At 43.8% G+C, this 17,921-nt stretch overlaps 1 protein-coding gene across 7 annotated transcripts in view; it reads left to right on the forward strand.

The window, feature by feature from the left end:
• The window catches only part of STEAP4 (STEAP4 metalloreductase), a 129,043-nt gene extending 121,991 nt beyond the window's left edge, over positions 1-7,052 (forward strand). For 6 of the 7 annotated variants that reach the window (XM_053265958.1, XM_053265955.1, XM_053265956.1 and 3 more), the window contains 2 exons: positions 2,501-2,665; positions 3,720-7,052. In XM_053265958.1, coding sequence (XP_053121933.1) covers positions 2,501-2,665; positions 3,720-3,986 — 432 coding nt within the window. In that variant the 3' untranslated portion in view covers positions 3,987-7,052. The remainder of the gene's footprint in view (positions 1-2,500; positions 2,666-3,719) is intronic. The other variant, XM_053265954.1, reaches the window with a different exon arrangement.
• Positions 7,053-17,921: the final 10,869 nt, after the last annotated feature.

The raw sequence follows: 17,921 nt of genomic DNA on the forward strand, positions 1-17,921 counted from the left end.
GCATAACACAATTCAGTATCAAAATACGTTGATAAAACATGAATGAACATACAAAAAAGCATTAAAATCAAAAGGTATAACATTATTCAATTTATAGAGAAAGGAAGCCCACAGAAGTACTTTTTCATACAATGTGTAATCAACTTATGGAATTCTCTGCCACAAGATGTGGTGACAGCCATCAGCCTGGATGGCTTTAAGAGGGGTTTAGATAAATTCATGGAGGACAGGTCTATTAATGGCTACTAGTCTGAGGGCTATAGGCCACATCCAGCCTCAGAGGCAAGATGCCTCTCAGTTGCCCTCAGCTTTTGCCTGTGGGCTTCCCAGAGGCATCTTGTGGGCCACTGTGTGAAGCAGGATGCTGGACTAGATGGGCCTTGGGCCTGATCCAGCAGGGCTGTTCTTAAGACCAGAAAAAAATGTTCAAAATCAGGTAGGCCAAAAGGTCTTTCTGAAGAGCTAGGCCTTGATGAGGTGTCTGAAGATTAGTGCATTCTGTAAAACTAGTGCCACAACCAAAAAGGCCCTGCTGCTAGTAGACTCCTATTTGACCTCAGCCAGATGAGGCACATGGAATAGCAGCTTAGAGCACACTAGGGTATGTGCTATCACATGTAACACAGAGGCATTTAAAAATGCAGACAAATAAAATCAACACATTGTTTGGATCATTAAACAAAAAACTCCAGGAGCCCTGCCAGACGGCGATTTTACTTTGGAAGGGCAGGTGTGCACATATTGTCCAGATTTACGTAGAGGTCCCTTCAAGCTATCAGGAATCACTCCGTACATGATTTGGGGTTTTCATTGTGCATTGGAGCTTAGCCCGATTTATATCCAAGGTTAAAAAAAAATCCACTTTTTGCATCAGGTTTTTGGGCAAATACAATATTGAAATATTGAAATACAATATGTCCCGTAACTCTCTTAATCCTTTTGTAAAGCCTGCTGTCTGGGAAAGGCCCAGCTGATCATACTTGGACATGGACACGGAGAATGGCAATATTAGCTTGTGCTCCATCTTTTGCGGTGTGGACTGAAAAAAACAGAGTTGTTGTTTTATTAACGTTTGCCACTGAAGAAGACCAAACATTTGAAACATGTTTGTCAACGTTGAACTGTCTTCAACATTTCCATTGGCAATTTGCCATTCTCTGGAAGCATATGCAAGCTGGAGTTTTTGTTTCTAATATCTTCAGAATATCAATGTTTCAAACAATTGCTTTTGTCGTTAAAATATGTCTCTGTTGAAAAAAATATTTATATGCTCATATATGAAAGTACAGCTTTCTGTAGTATTTTTTAAATCCTAACCTTTAGATTTATCTTAACTGGTCTACTTGATCATACTTGGACTGGTCTACTTGATCATACTCTCTCTCTCCTATTTAATATCATATATCTCAGACAACTTGTTGTATAATAAATTGCCCTTATTTGATGGAAACAATTTCTGGCAAACTGAAGCTCTTTTCACACATTACATGCAACACACATATCTATATATACAATTCTCCTGGGTGTGCCTTGGAATGTGCATCCCAGCACCCAGGTGATTGGCTGGGCGGCGGACGCGCCTGATTGGCTGAGGCGCACCCAGGAGGATTGGTCACCACCACGGCGGGCCTGGTCATGGAGGCCAGAGGCGGTGGCGGGCCCGGCCTAGCCATGGAGGCAAGGCCCAAGAGGGGAGAAAGAAAGTGCAGGGGCAGAAGTGGAGGTGGGGAGGAGAGGCGGCTGGGCCTGGAAGCAGAGACTGGGGCAGAAGGGTGGGGGGAGAAGTAGCCGCCAGCCCCAAAGAGCACACAGATGCTCTGTGCGGGGTTGGCTAGTAATCTATGTTCTATGTACATCTATACAATCTTGGACAATATATTCCCCTGCCAAACTGACCCATGTGATTAAGAAAGGTGATGCACTGAAAGCATCCTGATGTCTTTTCTAGACATCCTGATGTCTTCGTGGGCAATGTTCCTTCTAATTTGTTTCATCTGTGTGCGGAACGAATTTTGTTCTGGGCAGTAGTATCAAGGCAGTGTGTGCGCACATGGATTCAGAGTAGGGCCTGATTCAACCAGAGAGGGATCTAAAATGAATTGAGCGGACAGGAAAAATCTTGTGAGCATGCGCACGCACATGCACACAGAGGGATCACTGCACCTGGCATGTTCCTTTATCATGTGGGAGTGGGGGTGGTTCATCTGAATTTCTGCTCTTCATTCACTCAAATATTAGTTTCAACTAGTATTTGGACTACTTGAAGAGATTTGGTAAACTGTCCTGCCATGTGATAAAAGAATGAACCTGGAGGACATCAGGATGTCCAGGAACGATGTCAGGACAGGCACACATAGGCTGGTATAGCGGGGGAAAGTATCCAAACTAGCTCATTATGTTCAACACATGAACAATAGCACAATTCCTATTTATATCCTACATTTGAGGGGCCTGTATCATTCACTTTTTTCCTTTAAAAAAAAAAATTCTCTCACCCTAGGCATTTAACAACAAAACCGATCCATTCAACACTGTTAACGGCTGGCTTAGTGACTCTTACGTTTCTTTGGGTATCCTGGGATTCTTCCTGTTTGTCCTCCTGGGAATAACATCTTTGCCCTCTGTCAGCAACAGCGTCAACTGGAGAGAGTTTCGGTTTGTACAGGTAAGAGCTTATTAGCTAGTTAATGAACCTTTCCTCTTCGTATATACATTTACTCAGAACGAAGGCCACTGAGTTCAGTGTGGGCTTTTGGATGCTATAGATAAATGGCAGCCATTTCACAAGACTATTTAATTGGGGCCTGCAAAAGACAGCTCTAGCATACAGAAGACTGGATTATTATCTGTTTTTAATTATATGTGAACTGAACTGCTTTGAGAGGCCCCACCTGAAAGGCAATAACAAATGACTCAAATAATCAATGAATAGGTGAGGCTTTCCTATGCTGCTGTAATTACATGCTGTTAAAATTGTATGCTTATTTGTATGGGTATATATTTTGTCAAAAGCTATCCTAAATGTGGGTTATGATGATTTTGTAAAGAAACAAATGTAGCTCTATTGCTAATCCTTGCTATCGTTGATTTCATGCCTTCCTAACCAATACCAAGAAGGGACGTTTGTTTACAGACCTAATTATTTTAATGCCTGACTTCTAATGCATAACACTGCTGTCTGCAAGTGGCACCATTCTGGTAACAATATAACACACTAAACCTTTATTTACTTGCATCTTTATTTACTTGCATTAAAACCTATCTGTTTGGCCTGGCCTTCCAGGGTTTTTAAACTACATTAACTGTTTTAAATTGTTTCAAATGGTTGCCCTGGTTTTCCAAGGTTTTTAGCTGTTTGCATGTTTAATTGGTTTTATTCTGTTTTTAGTGTTTTGATTTTAATTGTTAAGTGGTTTAAATTGTTTTTATCCTGCTGTAAACCGCCCTGAGCCATTTTGGAAAGGCGGTATATAAATAGAATAAATAAATAATAATAAATAAATAAATCCCAAGTGGTGCCATTCAGGACACTTTCAGATGGACACAGGGAGCTTCATTAGTGCATTTGGTCCAACAGATCCTAGGATGAAGGCTGCTTAATTGAGAACAACTTTGGATAATTATTAGAAACCTCTTTGATTTGCTGTGTGCTCCACACAACATGCATTATTGAACTGAATTGTTTACAATGATATTTCTTCTCTGTTTTTCCCCCACAGTCCTATCTGGGCTACCTTACGCTTGTTTTGTGCACTGCCCATACTCTCGTCTATGGTGGGAAGAGATTCCTGAATGCCCACACATACCGATGGTATCTTCCTGCAGTTTATATCCTTTCCCTCATTATCCCTTGCATTGTGTTGGCCATGAAGTTTGTCCTTATATTTCCTTGTATCGACAGACCACTGACTGAAATTCGACAGGGCTGTGAACGGAAACCCAACACGCCTCAGAGAAACAACAGCCATTGCAAGTCAGAGGTGTAAACTTACAGCCAGTGTGGAGCAACTTGTATGTGATTCCCATGGCTCAAAATGGCTAATGGGCAAGCAACTGACACACCCTCATACCTGGCTCAAAAATTATGCATTTCAAAATTGCTCTCAAACCTGAAGACCAATAATTCACTAATATCCATCTTATTCCTATTCTGTGCCCAAGATGCTGGGAGGATGAGTGTTCTCTCCTTTCCTGGCTTTGGGACTGAAGAAAGCAATTATAGTCCAGTTCAGTGATCTTTACTATTTTTCAATACTTTGGCAAAACAAACAACAACAACAACAACAACAACACAACACAACCCCTTCAGTGTGAGAGCCATTTCCCACTGTGTTGACCTCCACGTGAGGGCAACACAGTGTTTTTCTCAGTGCTGGAAGGGCCCTTTAAGAGAGATGGAACCCCTCTTTAGAGCTCTAGGAGGAAAATACTGGGAAGGGCTACACTTCACAACACTCCTTCCAAGATGGTGCAGGGACTCAAGCAGGGCTCCTTTCCCCTTAAAGGAGATCCCCAGTGCTCGACAGAACACAACACTTCACAGTCGAGAAGGGTCACCTCCACATAGTGCCAGAGAAACTATGCTTCAGCTTTCGCCAAAGCTTTACAAAGGCCCAATAAATATCAGGGAGCTGCACTTAAGGTTGATGCAGGCTACCACTGGCACCCAAGTCTTACAATGAAGATCACTGGTCTAGTTGTTACCTGCTCTGCGCAGCAGAAACTCATCTTACAGAGTTACATTATTGTTTAGCTTTTCTACTTGATCGTTGTATTCTGTTTGCTCTTGCAAAAGTACCATTGATAATCTTGTCTTTAGATATTTTATTAGATCTTGATCATTGTGTTATTGATCGTTTCTTTGATATTTCAGTTATGATTATTGAATGTTTAGTAATTGTGTGTGTGTGTGTGTGTGTGAGAGAGAGAGAGAGAGAGAGAGAGAGAGAGAGAGAGAGAGAGAGAGAGAGAGAGAGAGAGAGAGAGCAAAGCTATTTACACAACCAGGAGAAATCGGGCTAAGGGAGCCTAGCCTAATTTCTCCTGGTCATCTGCTGCAACGGGAGCTGCACAGCTCTCGGCAGCAAACCACCTAAAGTACCCCTCCCATTAAACAAGGTTAGCGAAGCTAACCCCGTTTGGTTGCTTGTGTGCTGCCGCACCACGGCAACACATGAGGAGACCCCTGCCGGGAGGCTGCAAGCAGCCTCCCTGGCTCGGGGGTCTCTCCGGGATGCCCTGCACGCTTGCACAAGGCATCCTGGTATTCCCGGGGGCCATGCAGCCCCCGATCCCCACAGCCCTCGCCAGCTCCGTGATGGAGCCAGCAGCCGTGTGGGTGGCCGATCCGGCCGCCCAGCTAGGAGCGGCCGCTCATCTGTGGCTCATCTGTGGCTCATCTGTGGCTCTCCCTGCAGAACCCCATCAGGTGCTTCACATGTGTCATATGAAGCGCCTCAGCATCTTGAAGTAGAATCACATATTAGAAGACTAATCACATTGACTATGAATATGTCTATCAGGGGCATAGCTACAATTGAACAAGGTGGGGGGACAAATGTCCCTGGGTTAGTGGGACTCACTAGCTGGGTGACAACGTCTGCTTTTCTAGCACCTCTGTGAAGAAGGGGGGACATCTTCACTTTTTGTCCCAGAGCCAGCTCCAACCTTGCTATGCCCCTGGTGTTTATAGCATAAGTCAAGACAATAATCATTTTGAACTGTAGCTTCTCAGGTTCTTTTCAGATTTATACTCTTCCCCTAAACTTAGGGGTACTTCAGACAATATAATATTGACTATGGCTTCTCAGTCCATGTGCTATATGTAGACAAGTTGTGGAATTGTCATGTGAGCAATTGCAATTTCCTGCAAAGAGGTTTTTTTTCCATGAAGGAACTGTGTTACATTTGAAGATGGTCACGGTTCTATGAAGGTTCTTTGGTAGTGTCCTATCAATGGATGGCCAATGGGCTTTATTGTTGTAGACGAACGCAATCTACAGCTACAAATGCCTGAAACCTTGGAGAACTGCAGTTAGTCATGTATGCAGTACCGAGCTACATGCACCAATGGTCTGACAGTATAATGTAGCTTCCTAAGCTCTATGTATGTTGACATGAGATATCTGCAGATGGACAAGAAACTGCAAGTGGAGCAGAGAGTTCTGATTCAGCCATTCCCACAAGCTAATCAATAAGAGCTTAAGTTTTTTTTGTGATACAGTATTTTCTGTTACAATATATATATACTCTGCGTGCACAGCTGGGCGGGTGGGGAGGAAGGCAGGGTTCAACCGATCTTCCCCCAGATGACTGCTCTGAGCCCCTGAGGCACACAAGCTGCACACCCACACGGCCAGGCCAGGGGCGTAGCTAGGAGAGAGGGGGCCCGTGTTCATCCCTCTCTCTGGTGGCCCCCCAGAGTGAAGGAGATAATGAAGAAAATAGGGAAGGATGGAGCTGGAGGGCCCTCAGGAGCTTGAGGCCCGTGTTCTTGGAACCCTTTCGCTCAATTATAGCTGCGCCCCTGCGGCCAGCACTGATAGCTGGAGGACTCTCAGCACTGCTCCTGGCAGCGCAGGTAAACAGAGGCCAGGACTCGTTGTCCTGGCCTCCAACGATCCAACAGTGCACCACGTGCCGAGCACCACGGGGGGATTCTTCCGGGAGACAGGCACTCTAGGCGCCTATCTCTGTGTCAGTATGAGCTGCAAGCAGCTCACGCTGAAACACGATGATGGGAGCCAGGTTAAAGGTCCATTTGCACCCTTAACTTCAGCTAAGAGCTGGGTTTCCGTGCTGGGTTTAGCGCCACAACATCACCGGGATCCATGTGGCTCCCAGTGGTTCTCACGGGATCCAAGCACCCAAGCTTGGCAGCTTCAGCCTGGGCTTGGCTGCTCATGAGAACAGGCTCCTTCTTATATTGAGTTTACATAAGGTATATTCCTTTCATTGACCAAGCATAACTCTCTATGTATAAACACTGTTGCATCAACATTTATCCTCTGTATATTTCAATCACGATAAATAAAATATATTTTAAGACACAATGATCTTGGACTTTTTGAGTTGCTCGTACAAGAATGGTAGCACAGCCAGATCTCTCAGAACTTTTTCACATTCTGTTTCTACATTAAAAAAGAGAAAGGAGCAGGTAGTTTTGGACTGGCTTCCCTGTGGTGGCAGAGTAAGAAAAGAACTGTGAGTAATGCAAATTTACCCTTATGAGTCCAGCAAGCATAAAAGAAGTGGAGTCATAAAGCTGCACCTCTCACTTGATTGCATAGTCTTAACCAAGACAAGTAAGCACAAGTGACATGTTTCTCTGCAAATATCTATCTATATAATTATTTTTCTTAGCCGCCCACCGTGGGGATGCGTGTCTTTGGGGCGCAACTCTCGCGCGCAACTTTCACAACACGCTGCGAGAGTTCCCAGCAAGGACGAAGAAATTGGGGCCTGATTGGGAAGGAGTCGCACGAGGGAAGCGGCAGGCCTGGACATGATGAGGAAGTGGTGGCTTCCGCCTATGTACACCCTATGTAATTGGATGAGAGGCACAGTTTCACAAAGACCTTTTTTATGTCTCCTGAACTCATTGGGTAACATCCTGGTGATACTTTGAGCTAGCACATGTTGCACCAGTAGTAAAACATGTGCTAGCATAAATAATGTCTCCATGTCCCCTTTCCATCTTATTAAAGCTTTCCTGGGTTCCCCAAAGGCTGTTACTGAGTTCAGGGACCTTTGGCAACGGCATGGGATATGGGCCAGAGTTTGTAGGGAGAAGGCAAAAAACATTCCACTGATGGTTTCTTTCAACCCTCCATGCTGCATCCTATGCTCTTTGCCAAAGATCCTCTGACTCTTCTCCCAGATATTTCTGTACAAGAAATACTGCTGCCATCACCACCCATCCATCACCCTGCGGGAAGACTCCAGTCATGGAAGTGGTAGCATTCTCCATTCAGGATGAGAGAAGGCATTCAGGGAAACAGCATCAAGTCCCCACCTCATAGAAGCCAGATGGCACCATCTTGTCCTCCTGTCAGTCCACCATCAATGACAAGAACTTTAGTTTACTACATGCGCCAAAAACACACACACACACACAACACCCGACCAAAACATTCTACATTTCAGTCTATTTTGACAAGTTTAGCTTCATCAAAGTTGTGCAAGCAAGTTACAATAATTATGCAAATTTTATTTGACTTAACAAATTGATGGCCAGAAGGCAAAAAAGATGGCCAGGAAAAAAACCAAAAGATGGCCAGAAGGCAGATCAATGGATAATTCACAGTAGATCTGAAAGGATTTCTACTACTATTACTAGTTATATGCCGCTCAAAGTGGTATACATAGAAAAATAATAATAAAGATGGCTCTTTTATTAATAAAGATTTCTGAAACCCGGTGTTCAACAACAGCAAAACTTGCTCCCCTCCGTTTATTAGAATATCTGATCTCTAGTAGCTCAGATGTAGGTTTGTACTTGTATATACAGGATACCTCCAGGTATGGTTCATGTGGTCCCATTAACTCATCCACACCTCTGAGCCATCACTTTGCACCTGGCTCCAATCAGCTGGTCTCAGGATTCTAATAAAAGGCTACAATCCAGAGCAAGTTTGCACTGATGCACTTTCAGACTAAGAGCACAAGTGCACAGGGGAAGGGGTGATTTTTGATGACTGCCGCTTCCCCTGGAGACCCTCTGTGCCACCCAAAAATATGTCCCCGAGGGCTGCACAGAGGTCATCAACAATCACCCCTTCCCTGGCACACTGGTGCAGTTAGTCTGGAAGCACTGTTAATCTGCTCTTATTGTACCAGTGCTTTCTTGCTTTGGATGTCAGCTAGTGTCAAAATTAATCGACCAAGCCTGAAGTTTGCCTATGACTGTAATAAATTACTCACATTTAATACATTAGACCAGTTTTCTCAAACTGGAGTGACTGCTTCCCTCTGGCCTGAGGCACAGATTACCTAGAATGGAGGAAATAGTTCTATTAGAAAAGTCTACAAGTTTCTTTCTTTCTTTCTTTCTTTCTTTCTTTCTTTCTTTCTTTCTTTCTTTCTTTGCAGCATTATATTCACTTCCTCAAAGGCAAACCCTAACTCAGCTTTCCAAGTGATATTTTCTTATCAGGAGGGCATCGTACTAGGCATTCAAAGGCTTTGGCCAATATGAAAACACTGCATTAGTGTCCAAAGGCAATTATTTGCTGAACAATATTAGGCCAAGGGGTGTGGGCAGACAATAGAACTAGGTAAGGTGCAATATTTAAGAACATCTTGAACTTGACAAGTAAGAATGAATGAATGAATGAATGAATGAATTGATTGATTATTTCTGTAATTTGTAGACCACCCCAAACTTCTGTCTCTAGGGGGTTTATAACAACATAAAACAAATTAAAACAAATTAAAAACCACAGTCAAGTAAAAAGCTTGGGAGGAAAAAATGACTATTTAGGGACTTTTAAAAAGTTGTCAGAGATGGGAAGGCTCTTATTTCAGCAGGGAGCACATTTCCAGAGTCTCGGGGCAGCAACAGATAAGGCAGTCGTTGGGGAGTCTGAGTCTGTCAGCCTAAATATGAGAGAATTTAGCTACAAAGAACGCATTTTTAAAAAGAACTCATTACTGGGAGTAATTGATGGCTCCAAATTCTGATTCAAGGGAGGACAGACTAGCCCTCTCACAACCCTGAACAACTCTGCTGGACGTCAGCTTGCGGATGCAATACAGGCAGAAAAGTGGAGGTGTCCAGCTTCTTTGCTGCCCATATCGCCTGAGCATAGTCTTCAAATGCACTCTATGTTGTAATATGTTGGATTCCAGTCCAGTCTTTCCAGGAGTGTAGCAACGTTGGAGTGGGCCCCGTGACAAGATTTTAAAATGCGCCTCCCCCACTGAAGCTCAGCTCATGAAGTAAAGAAATCTTAAATGAGGCTGAATATATATATGCCACAATAGAACATCATCCTAAATTATTTTTTAAAAGGTTTTGTAAATTGTGGATGATACAAGTCATTTAATGATACAAGAGAAAGACATGCTGTTCTGGTAGCTCCAGGTCTTAACACTCACATCAATTTTGGAGGATGAATACAACTGAAGGAAGCCCGGGCGGGTGCGCAGCTGGGGGAGTCAGTCATGTGACTTGCCTCTGGGGGTTCCCCCACGGCAGTGGGCCCCCAGACAACTGTTTCCCCTTGCCCTATTATAGTTACGCCCCTAAGTCTTTCTCCACTTGCCCTCCAGTTCTCCACTTGCCCTCCACTTCAGCCCCCATAATTATCATGTTTGCCAAAGGGCCAGTTTTAAAGTGGGTTGGAGAGGATGCTTAGGAGCAATCATGTCTGCCTTGGTGAGTTTGTGGTTCCAATTCTCCACCAGGGCACCAACAGAATCAATGGCAGATCCAAACACCAAATCCTTCCAAGGCTTCTTGGAATCCTATTGGATCTAATAACCTTTTTGGGTGGACCATACTAATAGGCCCCTTACCCCTGTGGAAGTGGGACGTGGTTGTGAATCCAACCTTAACCAGATGGTGGTCCATCCATAACAATGGGGAGATCACAGGAGTCGCCACCTACAGAACACCACCCCGATCAGAGTAGAAGACCAGATCAAGTGTGTGACCAGCAACATGTGTCATTCCTGAGACCACATAGGATAGGCCCATAGTTGTCATGGCCACTATGAACTCCTGAGCTGCCCCAGACAAATTGGTCCCAAAGTTAAGTCTCCCACCACCACTAGCCTGGGAGACACCAACGCTGATTCACTACTTTCACTACTGCACCCAAGGACGATTTCTTGCCCTCATTATATAGGATACTCAAAACAAAACAAAAAAGATGACTCATTTATAACACTAGAAGCTTTCCAGTCTTACCCTAGAATATTTACCTTCCCAACGAGCCATTACATGGTTGTTTGGCTTTGTTCACCAAGGTAATTCTTTTTGTACACACCCACGCTCATAAAGTCATTAGAAAGCAAGTCTTCACGCTGTTAAGGTGAACGGATAATTTTAAAATATGTAACAGTTGCTTCTGATAATGCTTAGTATCTTTTTATCGACCACACTTTTAAACTTTAATCTTCTCTTCTTTCCCCTAAACGTTTTCTATAGGTAAGGAAAGTAGACAGGCTTTACATAGTTTGTTAGCCAAACAAGCGGCATCAGTATGCAGTGTCCACCCAAGGATAGCACGGTAAGTGACTGGATGTTTCTGTAATATCCTGATTATGTCACTTACATTGTAAAACTTCAGAGTGAACCAACCTAGAAATGAAACCATCTGTACACTACTTCTGAGAAGCCTACACAGGATTTTCTTCTCAGTAGCCTACACAGGAACAGGATGCATGTTTCAAAAATTCTCCCCCTTCACTTGGTAAGTAGCATGTATGCAAGTAACATAAGACACTCCAGTTTCTCTCTCTTCCTCCCCCAGAGGTTGCTTCCCTAGCTTTTACCAATGGAATCCATCAATGGAATTCGGTGTCCCTTTGGAACTCTCCCATAAGTCTTAGCTTGGTGCTCCAGCCCCTCTTAAGACCTCGTGTAACACTATAGCCCCATTCACACATTATATTCAGTTCTTGGACCATCTGTGTACAGTGTTAAATTTGATTTAAATTTGATTTTTAAAACTGATTTTTTATAAAAGGATTAAAATGGTTTTTAATTGTATTTTGTATTTTTTCCCTTTTGCTGTGTTGTGATTTAATTTTTTATGTGTTTTTACTTGATGTTTTAATGCTGTGTTGTGAGCCACAGCTCAATATGGGGTGACTAACAAATAAAGTCTATATTACTATTATTTCTTGTTTACACAGTCAGACCGGTGTTATTGACTGGTTTGTTTATCCAGACATCGAGTCCTTCCCAAGGACCTAGGATGGCTGAATTTTATTGCCAATGTTGTTGTTATAGATATCGTCGCAGAATATAGGCTGTTCCCAGTAAAGTTACTTTTTGTAATTTATTATTATTATTATTATTATTATTATTATTATTATTATTAATTGTTGTTATTTAGGTTCAGATCTGTGCACAGGTACGGTTATTCACATTATGTTGAACATTGGTACTATCTGCATCCTACATTTCAGGAGGCCTGTACCCTGGTTCACCTTTAAAATGAATTCAGGTACAGTCATTCACATACAAACATGTCTTTGGGGCTATTCTCACGAGCAGCAAAAATCGGGCTAGGAGAGCCTAGCCCGATTTTTGCTGCTCGTATAAACCACTGGGCTCGCAGGCGAGCCCAGTAGCTTACAAGTGGCTAGCTCGCTTTTGCAACCCTCCCCTAAGCCCGGGTTTGCGGAGCGAGTGCTCAGCAAACCTAGGCTTCCCAGTCGTGAGTAGCCGCGGCACAGTTCTGCAGCTACTCATGAGTAGACCCCGGAGGGGAGGCGACAAGCCGCCTCCCGGCTCCAGGGGTCTCCCCAGTATGCCCTGCATACTTGCGCAGGGCATACTGGAGCTTCTGGGGGCCGCATGGCCCCCGAGCTCCCCAGCCCGCACCAGCTCCGTCATGGAGCCAGCAATTGTGTGGGCAGCCGATTCGGCTGCCCAGGGTTCCCGCTCTGATTGTGAGCGAGGAGAGCGGGCTTAGCCCACTCTCCCAGCTCTGCTGCAGAAACCGGGTCTCACTGATCGTGAGACCAGGCTCTGTGTGTGGAGATGCAGGTACAACATAATGCCTGAGTAGGGTTTGTGTCCACATTTCCATTTATTTATTTGTTTGTTTGTAGACCACCACCCTCCAAAGGCTCTGGGTGGTGCACAACAAGGTCAAAAAGACATAAAAACAAACATCATTTAAAACATACTGCTTAAATATCAAATATAAAAACAATTTTAAAACCATTTAAAACCATTTAAAACCAATTAAAATGCTTAAAAACAATTTTAAAACTTTGGAAGGCCAGGCCAAACAAGTAAGTTTTTAGGGCTCTCTTAAAGACTAACAGCGAGCCTTAACTGCAGATATCTGCCAGGCGTGCAGGCGAGGAGCAGCTACAGAGAAGGCCCGGTTCCGAGTCGCCACCAGATATACCGGTGGTAACTGGAGAGGGACCTCTCCAGATGACCTCAACGTACAATGGAGATCATGCAGAAGAAGGTGCTCGCTAAGGTAGCCCAGACCCAACCCATTCAGGGCTTTAAAGGTATAACCAGCACTTTGTATTTTGCCCAGAAACGTATCGGCAGCCAGTGCAACTGTTTTAAAACAGGCATACTATGGTCTCTCTGGGTTACCCCAGAGACCAGTCTGGCTGCCGCATTTTCAACTAACTGAAGTTTCCAAACTACGTACAAAGGCAGCCCCACGTAGAGCACGTTGTAATAGTCAAGCCTGAGGTTACCAGTTGATGCACCACTGTTTTGAGGGAATCCTTGTCAAGGAATAGGTGCTGCTGTCAAATCAGCCAAAGCTGATGGAAAGCCCTCCTGGCTATATCCTCCACCTGAGATACCAGGGTGAGGCCTGGATCCAAGAGCACTCCCAATTTGCAAACCTGTTCCTTCTGGGGGAGTATAACCCTATTCAGAAACCATTTATTTCTAAATATTTGTTTACAATCATCACAGCATACCATGCATATGATGATGAGCTCCTTGGAGGAAGAGCAGAATATACATCTATAAATAAATACATAAATAATACAGGACACGGTGGCTTCACACGCCACATTGAACCAGTGGTCCTGAGCATGCATGAGCTCTACTTCTTGTGTTGGGAAGGATATGCAAAGATTGAGTGTGATGTGCGAACTCACCAATCTCAGCATATACCTGACTTGTGGTATGCAATCTGACATCTGTCCCTTAGATTTGATGTGAGGGACAGATGTCAGGTTCCATACCACAAGTAGGGTAAACTATGTTGAGATTAGTGGGTTTACAGGTTACGCCCAATCTCGACATATCCTTTCTGACACTGGAAGTTGGGCTCATGTGCGGATTTGAGGCTCAGGTGACTTATCCGAACTGCTGGTTCAACATAACATGTGGAGATGCCCACAGTCACACATAAAATATTAACATGTAGCCCAAGACAGTCATACATAAAATATTATTATGAATATTTACATAGTGCATTTCAAGGAGCTTGCAAAATGCTTCAGGAACACCTGAAGCTTGCAAAACATTTCAGAGCTTGCAAAATACTCCAGGAGCACCAAGTTCAACTATGTTCTGTGCTGTAGGAACTGTTTGGATGTATCTGACATAACCAAGTGTAATTTCACTTGGTAACAAATGAAATATGTCTACAGATACATCCAAGCAAGCTCCGAAGTATTTTGCAAGCTTCAGGTGCTCCTGCACTATGTAAATATTCATAATAATATTTTATGTATGACTGTAACACCCTTGTGTTATTGCAATACCCTTGTGCAACACCCTTTGCAACACCCTTGTGTTATTGATTAATGACACCAGTGCTTTTGTTGCATGCTTTGTTTACATTAATCTGCCAGTCTAAATAGTTTCATAGGAGTGGTATTGTATATGCAAAGTATAAGTTTACAAGGAAAAAAAGAGTGGAGTTCTTTATGGTTTTATTTCAGTTACCTAGTTTATTGTACAAAACACGACAATGTTTTGACAATTAAATCAGTCTTATCTACGTTACCCAGCAATTATCTACCAGTATTTCAATACCAGTTACATCTCTGGTGATTAGTATCACGGAAATAAAGGCGAGAACTAACTTTATCCCAAGGGTGGAAAGTTTGCAAAGACTGCTGGCCCATATTGTAGCCTCTTGAAACCCAACCCCTCCTACCATCATTAATTAATTTTACAGATAGATAGATAGATAGATAGATAGATAGATAGATAGATAGCCTAAGGCTGCAGTCCTATGCACATCAAGACAGTTCTACCTTGCTCAGCAGGACTTACTTGCATGTAATTAAGCTGCATATAATCAATTCCATGTTCGTTTTCCAGAGCAATGATCTTCTGTTTTTCAAGTGGGGGCCACTTTGGCAAACATCTTCAGTGTGAGAGCTATTTCCCACTGCACTGGTGGTGCAGAGTATTCCGCTTTGGCTGAAGCTTCACACAGGCCCAAAAAACCATTAGTCAGGGAACCACCACACTGAGAGTTGACGGAGGTTGCCACTGGATCCCGGGCCTTACAATGAAGATAACTGCTCTAGAGACCAGGAACATAGGGAGGGCTAGCAGTGGCCTGTGTGCGTCCACCGCCATGGCCCCCTGACCCATTTGCATTTGAATGGGAGACTACATGTGAACACTGTAAGATATTCCCTCAGGGCATGGAGGCCACTCTGGGAAGATCACCTGCGTGCTTGCATGAAGAAGGTTCCAAGTTCCCTCCCTGGCAACTCCAAAATAGGGCTGAGGGAGACTCCTGCCTGCAACCTTGGAGAAGCTGCTGGCAGTCTGTGTAGACAATACTGAGCTAGATGGAACAATGGTCTGACTCTGTATAAGGCAGCTTTCTGTGTCCCTATGTTCCTAAACACCATAATGGCTACAAGGCTGATGTTAGTTTCTAGTCTACTTCCCAGAAGTGTGTAAATATCAGTTCCTTGTTCCTTCAGTTGCTGATCAGTTCCCGCATCCCTTCATATGCAGCTTTGTGCTGAATAAAGGAACTAGGAACCAGGAAACAACATCACCCTTGAATCATTCCTTAGATTTGTAAATCCAGACTGGACAATAGAATATGTTTTCCAGGATGACATGGAATTTGGATGAGTATATCTCGATTACCCTTATCTGAACAAACAAATGTGAACATGCAGTCCAACACAGTTTTGCAGAATTCTAAGAAAGCCTATAACAGCAACATCTAGAGGGTTAGCTGTGTGTAGTCTGTTATGGCAAAAACAATCTTGAGTTTTGTCTCACTTCAAGGACAAACAAATGTGTTGTGGCATAAACATTCATAGGCCAGAGTCCACTTCATCAGACACACAAAGGATTATCCAAGGATATATCTGTAGCTCTGCCACGAAACTAGATGGAGCACAAATGAATAAAGAATCCATTCAAACAAGTAAGAGCCAACCAAGGTGGGTCTGATCTGCTAACAGTTACTGGTGATGGATAGGGAGAGCAAAATCGATTAGAGATACAATTGCTTTTTGCAATGCAAAAGGATGTATTACAAACATTTCATGTTTGTAATGAAATTACATTACAAACAATTCATTGGGTGATGAAAAAGGATTTCTTAGAATTCTGCAAAACTCTTTTGAATCCAGTGGCGGACCATCAGGGTGGGGTGAATGGAGGGCAGAAAACAAGCTGCAGGTGCAGTTCATTCCCAGCAAATGACCAACCTGTGCATTTAGATATGCTCACAGTTTTCATGTCATCCTAGTCATAGGGCAGGTCCACATGTAGCGTGAAACCTGAGGTTCCCCCAGTCCAAGATATGGAAGAACTTGAAGTTGGTCCTGCAGTCACACATCTCAGATTTGGGGGAGCAGCCAAGTTGCCCCAGAAGTATACCCCCTGTCCTGTCTCCCAGCAAGGCCCTGGATGCTATCTCAGCCTGCCTTGCTCTGCCCTTGAAGCATTGCCTTGCTCCGCAATGAACCAGAGGTTCACGAAGAGCGTGAGTTCAGACATAGCACAAATCCAAGGTGGAGCACTACAATGGGTGTCAATTCTTAGTTAGACATCTAGGTTTCCTGCCCTGAGGGATCATGCAGTTCCTGGCAAGAGTGAGCTCATGTGATTGCAGCCACTGGGTAACTGAGACGGCGAGGAGGTTCTGGGCTGTATGTCTTGTGGTAGGGAGCATGACTTGTCCCCTTAGCTAAGCAGGGTCTGCCCTGGTTGTATATGAATGGGAGACTTGATGTGTGAGCACTGGAAGATATTCCCCTTAGGGGATGGAACCACTCTGGTTTCAAGTTCCCTCCCTGGCTTCTCCAAAATAGGGCTGCTGAGAGAGATTCCTGCCTGCAACTTTGGAGAAGCCACTGCCAGTCTGTGAAGACAATACTGGGCTAGATAGACCAATGGTCGGACTCAGAATATGGCAGCTTCCTATGTTCCTATGAATCTGCCCATATAGAATTGTCCAGTTTAGATGTATGGCTGTCTGAAATCTAAGGAACGGTTGAAGCTGAAGTTGGTTGTTGGTTCCTGGTACTTAGTTCCTTTAACCAGAACAAAGTTGTATGTGAAGGATGCAGGAACCAAACAGCAACTGAAAGAATAAGGAACTGATATTTGCACACTTTTGGGAGTAAAAGCAACACCAGTCTTGCAGGCATAATGGTGTTAGGCTTCCAAGACCATGTTAAAAAATGCTGCAATTACATACTGAAGCAGGAAGGATCTGTTGAGACCATATTCCAAATAAATGCTAGATAGAGAGATTCCTATTAGGTGGTTTCATGCTGGAGTTTCCGCTTTGAATTTATTGTTGGAGTATGATGACCTCATGGAAAATTAAAGTACGGTTTTCATTTATGAACATCCAGATTGCATCTTTGTTTATTTCCCTAGGCTAGGCAGAAACCTCCGGGTGGATGGATAAAATGAGCTGTTCTTAATCGAGTAGAAATGCAGACGTTTTCAGTTCCATCCCCCGCAAAGTTTCACACTCATAAGTACCTTCCCCTCTGTGCTCCCAAAGGCAAGCCACTCTCTCTAACCATATAAAGTTTCAATATAAATACAGTACATAACCTCTGGCTTATACCATCATCATTATCGGAAGAGGGGGGGAAGCTGGAAGACCTTTAACAGCAGCGATTGCTTTCAGGAGTTATGGGACACAAGGGGGAGTGAAAGACCGAAGCGCACTCAATGCCCAGTGCCCACCCAGAGACTGCAGCCGCGGTGAGGAGACCTTCCTTTTTGCCAGGCATTTCTCCGCCCCCCCGCTTTT

The sequence above is a fragment of the Hemicordylus capensis genome, chromosome 6, assembly GCF_027244095.1.
Source record: "Hemicordylus capensis ecotype Gifberg chromosome 6, rHemCap1.1.pri, whole genome shotgun sequence".
In the NCBI taxonomy this organism is placed as follows: Eukaryota; Metazoa; Chordata; class Lepidosauria; order Squamata; family Cordylidae; genus Hemicordylus; species Hemicordylus capensis.